Here is a 6,179-nt window from a genome sequence, read left to right as displayed (position 1 = left end):
TTTTCTTCAAAAGCATAGAAGAATACTAGACCATGTGTTGGAACAAGGCCTTTAAATAGACCACTTTAACTGTGATCACCTATTATCAATATTTGATGCCATCAAAGCTATTAAATGGTCTACGCCTAGTCTTCAATACTAAAGCTAAAATTAAATGCAACACCAGCAAAGTCTATGACTTTACTTATGTAAAACCAATAGCACTAACAACTAGCCAAGCAGTCACTAGAATACAATGACTACACTGCACAGTGAACACTCTCCAAGAGCACTACTCGCTGTGCTCCCTTGGGCCACCTGACTCTAACTATCTAACTGGTCAGTCAACACCACAAATAAACTGCACTTGCACTTACTCTTCATTCTTTCTCCACTGTCAATGAGCACTTTACCCTTCACATCACCAGCACCCCTTCTCTCTTCTCCCTTACTCACTCTCCCTCTCCTCCACTCTCATCTCCTTTGTTCACTAAGTCCTTTCCTGTGCAGTGCAAAATAAAACTCTCCAAAATAAAACACAAGAAATAAAACTGTACTAGCCCTCTTCACTCTCTGTACTATTTATTTTATTATTTTATTATTTTATTTTATTTTATTTATTTTCTATACACTACTGCACTTATTTAAATTTGTTTGCACACTGCGCTCTGAGCCTGCACCTGCTGTAGCCCACTGTCAAAAGGCCAGGAAAGAGCAGATAGATGCACAGCAGTGGTGCCACACACCTGTTTTTGGTCTATTTCCCTTACCGACACATATACAAGCTAGATTAGAAATAGAGGTTATAGTGCATTTATTCTGCAAAGAAGAAGGACTGAGACACAACAGATAGCTGGTACCGACAGAGAGGTGCTAAACTTGTCTCTATCCTCAAGCTATATCTACTGATCAATCACTGTTCAGATACACTGGCCAATAGAGCACTGCAATTAACTCGTGCAAACACAGCAAATGAGAGCATTTAGTGCCCAGTGGACCAGTCAGCTGCTCTTGGAACATTCAGCCAATATCTGATAATAATGGCACCAGTAGAATAACTCAACAAATTAAAACATTTTCTGCAATTAAAATTTTTATAACGGACACATGAAAGAAGTTAAAATAAAGATCAACGTGGAGAAAATATTCACAGCATGCCAAGGCATCAAGTCCACTGATGATCTTCTGAAGCACGACACTCCAAAAGACTACACAGATCTGATAGACCGTATATTCAAAGACAGCATTGAGATAGCAAGTAGTGCAGATGATAAGATAGCAAGCAGTGCGAATGATGAGATAGTAACTAATGCAGATGATGAGATAGAAAACAGTAAGAATGATGAGATAGCAAATAATGCAAATGATGAGATAGTAACTAATGCGGATGATAAGATAGCAAACAGTGTAAGTGATGCTAGAGAAAAAGAGCCGATTTTGAAGATACTTAACAATAGAGTAAGAGAATTCTTTGCATACAATACATATGGAGAATCTAAAATACGTGATTTATACAAGGCACTGAAGGATAAAAAACAAGAAGAAGTAAGAAAGCATTCTATCATGATAATCAATGAACTTATACAGCCAAACACATTTATATACAATCCTCAGGATGGAATACACATAGAGCCCAGAAGAGATAATATACCTCGAAGCTATTTGTATACAGAAGATGAGCCGCCTGCCCTACATTCGAGAATATGGACTCTGGAGATGGATTGCACTGACTCTTCAACCTTAGAAAGCATAGTGAAGATCGCCACTGAAAGCTTGGACAGAGAGTTTTTCTACCATTTTTCATACTTACTCTTCTCAGAGCACTCAAAGTATATCCCGAGAAATGAGTACAAAGACACAAATATTTTAAAAAAATACTTGCCGCAGAAAAAGAACTACTCCATAGACAAACTGTACACCCTGCATGCAGACGATGGCACACTGCTGGTGGACTACGGGCTAAAGCTCATGTACAGTAAGTACTACGAGATTAAAGAGCTGTGTGAGACCGTTAAAAAGATGGAGGCTAACTCTAGTAGAAAAGAGATAATACTTAGAAAAATTAGCAAAGTACTTGCTGAAGAAGAGCTAAGAATAGTCACTTCCATCATTGACAACATATATGAAATAAAAAATGAAAAGTATACACAGAAGGGCATGATTGATGCAATAGAGTACATAGCAGATAAAAAGGATATGCCAAAAGTACTGAATATAAACAGTGATCTAAGCAACTTTAAAAAAGACTATTTAGATGAAAATGGAGTTTTGACAGAGAAAGTGAATGAAAGAAAAGATAGTATAAATAGAGAAATAGAAGCAATAGAAACAGATCGAAATAATAAAAAAGAGACACTTGCTCAGGCTAAGAGAGAGGGAAAGAGCGCAGGAGAGATTGAAGGACTAGAGCATTCGATTGATGAACTAAACTACAAAATTTTTTTATTAATTTATAAGACAAGAAAAGAAAAAGAGTACTTTCACAATATTGACTTCAATATGAATTTCTATGACTCCATGGAGCCAATCCAAAAAAAGCATATCCTCAAAAAGATGGAAGAAGTAGCGCTAAGAAAGAAAATAGAGCTAAAAGTAAAAAGGGTCTTCAGAATAAGACTAAAAACTTTGGCTTATATTTCTATAGTGTCGATAGTGGCGCTTATAACACTAGCAATACTATTCTCAGGCTATATTCTGAACAATGAAATGAAATTTGGCCAAGTAATCGGTCGCTGAGAAACAGTGAATGCTTCAAAAATAAACTAAACATACACTACACAGTCTACACCTTCATCTCTTCTCTGCAGCACTGCACAAGAGTACTCTACAATCTATTAATGCACAAACCACTCTAAAACACGCTCTAGTGTCAATAACCAGTGTCTGTGTATAGTTCTAGTTAATCACTGAATGATCTTGATCAAACTCACAATGACAATAGATAGTCAGTAGAACGCTTGCTCAGTAAGTGTAAATACACTAGTTAGCAGTGCTCAGTGCTTAGCCAGTCATCTGCTCTTCAAATACTCAGCTAATAATTGTGACAGCTCCATCGATACTGTGCATAGCCTAGTAAATAAAATACTGCTCAGTAAAACTTTTGCAAGAGCCATGAAAACAGCTACTCTAGAGATACATGCAGGAGACATTGTAGAGGCATACGAGGCTGCTGCACAGCTAGACACCTGCTCCACCAGCCCTCTAGATCCCGCACTCTTCCTAGACCGCGTGCTTGAGAACACTCTAAGAGTGGAAAGTGATGAGTGCAGCACTGAGGAGAAGAAGGCTGTGCTCGGCATAGTCAGACACGACATGTACCAGTACTTTGCATACAATCTAGAGGCAGCACACATTGCATCTGATTTATACACAGCCCTTGAAACCCAAGACAGAAGACTGATCAGATCTAAAGCCATTCGTCTGGTCAATGAGCTCATAAAGCCAAACACCCTCATATACCGCCCAGAACACGGGATACACAGACAGGTTGACAAAAACGAGCCCCTGGAAGAGATAGACCCTGGTATTGATAGTATTAGCCTAAGCACCAGAATATACACTCTGAAGGTTGGCAGTGAAGACTCTTCCATGTGCCTAGAGAGTGTGCTGCAGCTCACCGCAGAGAGCATGGGCAGAGAGTTCTTCTCCCACCTCACCCGTCTCCTCGCCTCAGACCACATGCACATGGACAGGTTCAGAGAGTGCACTCAGATAGAAGAGAGCTACACTATAGACGAGCTGTACACCTTTCCAGACGAGAACAGGAGAGTGCCTCTCGTGGACTACGGGCTGATGCTCATCCACGAAAAATACTTTGAAATTAAGGAAATACTAAAAAAGATCGAAGCAGGAGAACCCTCCCCAGGCAGCAGCTCAGAGATAGGCGCACAAATAAGAGAAATATTTGACCCTGCAGAGCTGGTACTAGTTGTGTCCATCAGTGAGCATCTGAAGAGCATTGCCGTAGAAAAGACTGCACAGAAAAGAGTGCTCAGCGCAGTAGAGTACATGGCAGACAGCACAGATCTTCTGCAGGGAGCAGACGGATCAATGGTATTAAAGATACGCCCGGACTTGGGCATCTTCTGTGAAGAGTACATACGCACCAGTGCAGATGCGAACACCGGCCTGGAGAAGAGAGTGAACGAGAGACTCGACAGACTGGATGAGCAGATAAAAACAAAGACTCTGGCTCTAGCACAGTTAGCAGAAAAGCACAAAGATGAAGAGAAGGATCAAAGGATGAATAGCCCAGTCTGTGAGGTCAATGCCCTGAACAACAAGGTATATCTCCTGCGGTGCGAGAGAAGAAAAGAGTACCTGCAGTACAACAACATTGATAGACTTGTGCCTGTCTTGCAGTCTTTCTTCCCCGGCATAAGCCCAGTCCAGAAACAGCACGTAGTCAGAAAGATAGAGGAGTTTGCAGAACTAAAAAAGATAAAAGTAGTGGAAGAAGAAGTGTCAAGTGAAGCAGAGAAATAAAAGAAAGAATGGAAAGAATGGGCATCACAGCAAAGGATATACAAAAACAGAAGTATAGCTAATCAGTAGAACAGCTGCTCAGTGCATGTAAATATACTACTTAGCACTGCTCAGCTAGTCACTCTTCAAACTCTCAGCTATTAGCCAATAATAGTGGTATCATTAGAATAAATCGAAAAATTTAAAATACTTTCTCAACTAAATTTTCTATAACAGACATGAAAGAAGTCAAATTGATGATAGACATAAAAGGAATAGTAGAAACATGCCAAGCTATGAAAAGTATGGATGACATAAAAGCAGTTATTGAATACAACGATAATATAGGTCGCTTGGCTATTCTCAAGCGCATGCTCGAAGACAATCTGAGAATAGAAAACAGCCCATATACTGGTAACGAAAACCAATACATCATAGAAACAGTTGAAAATGAGATCTGCCAATATTTTATGTACAGATACCCTCGGGTTATTTCTCGGCTCATAAGTAAATTAAACGATGCAATAAAGAATGAAGAAGATGAATTGATCAGATCGCATGCCATCGCGTTAGCCAATGAAATCGTAGAACTAAATCCCTTTATATACAACCCAGAGTACGGGATAAGTAGGAAGAGTGAAGCAGTAGAGAAAATAAAGTCAGATGTCAGCAATGATAAGCTAGGCACTAGAACATGTACGCTAGAGATCAACGATGCAAAGTTTCCCAGCTTGAAAAGCATGGCTGAGTATGCTGCAGAGAGTTTGAACAGAGATTTCTCTTATTTTGGATCCTACTCACTACTGCCAATGGGCATGCTTTTTCTAAACGAGCTTACTTTCGTAGGAGAATACTACACGTTGGATGAGCTGTACACCAACACATGTGAAGGCACTGATGTGCTGTTAGTGGACTACGGTCGAGACCTTATTCACAAAAACTACGCTGAAATTCTAGACATAGTTCAAAAGATTATGGGGATGAAAAATAGTATGGCTCAAAAGCAGTACATAATTGACCAAGTGAATGCATTATTTGCCTCTAAAGAGGACTCCAAAGCAGTCCTTTCTATTATCAAGAATATAGGACCAATTGTAATCGAAAAAGGCATACAGAAGTATATGGTCAGCGCAGTAGAATACATGCTGAATAGCACCGACCTCTTAGGTGGAAAAGGCATGCCAAAGACGCTAAAACTTGAAAAAGATCTGAGTAGTTTTGTAAGAGACTTTATAAGTGTTGGTGGTGCTTTAGAGCAAAAGGTGAAGAAAAGAATTGCTAAATTAAAAAGAGAAAAGAAGGCATCAAATGCAGAAATAAAACTACTGGACTGGAAGCTAAAAAAAGAAAAACTACAATATGAAGGCATTCTTTTCCTTCAAAATACCTTGCACTTTTTAAATGGCTTAAGCCCAGCCCAAATGGTCTACTTGCACAAGAAAATAGGAGAGTTTTTGAAAGCAGGAAATGGGAAGGTAAAAGAACAGCCACAGCCAGCACCTGCAAAAAGAAGGATGGTTTCAGCCCTAAAGATTGTAGTGTCTGTTTGTTTAGCTGTTCTTCTTATAGTATCAACAGTGGTCTTTAGCTACACAATGGAGAACAGGATGAAAAGCATCAACAACTAGCCAAGTATTTATTGGCATAGAATGAATACACTGCACAGTGGATACTCCTAAGAGCACCACTATCTGTGCTCTCTTGACCTACCTTGGGTCATATTCTAAAGAGACCGT

The 6,179-nt window shown here is 39.6% G+C and overlaps 3 protein-coding genes across 3 annotated transcripts; all 3 read left to right on the top strand.

Moving 5' to 3' along the window:
* Positions 1–1,086: 1,086 nt before the first annotated feature.
* Positions 1,087–2,715, top strand: NEMIN01_2434 (uncharacterized protein; the record flags this gene model as incomplete). The annotated part of the gene is made up of 1 exon (XM_051478376.1): positions 1,087–2,715. The coding sequence occupies one exon, from the start codon at positions 1,087–1,089 to the stop codon at positions 2,713–2,715; it is 1,629 nt and encodes a 542-aa protein (XP_051334336.1).
* A 375-nt stretch (positions 2,716–3,090) lies between these two features.
* Positions 3,091–4,464, top strand: NEMIN01_2433 (uncharacterized protein; the record flags this gene model as incomplete). The annotated part of the gene is made up of 1 exon (XM_051478375.1): positions 3,091–4,464. One exon carries the CDS (start codon positions 3,091–3,093, stop codon positions 4,462–4,464), a length of 1,374 nt encoding a protein of 457 aa, XP_051334335.1.
* Positions 4,465–4,682: 218 nt separating this feature from the next.
* On the top strand, positions 4,683–6,071 carry NEMIN01_2432 (uncharacterized protein; the record flags this gene model as incomplete). Its single annotated transcript, XM_051478374.1, has 1 exon — positions 4,683–6,071. The coding sequence occupies one exon, from the start codon at positions 4,683–4,685 to the stop codon at positions 6,069–6,071; it is 1,389 nt and encodes a 462-aa protein (XP_051334334.1).
* Positions 6,072–6,179: the final 108 nt, after the last annotated feature.

Source organism: Nematocida minor, assembly GCF_024244105.1.
Source record: "Nematocida minor strain JUm1510 chromosome Unknown 7894, whole genome shotgun sequence".
In the NCBI taxonomy this organism is placed as follows: Eukaryota; Fungi; Microsporidia; genus Nematocida; species Nematocida minor.
This window is presented reverse-complemented; position numbering and strand designations above follow the sequence as displayed.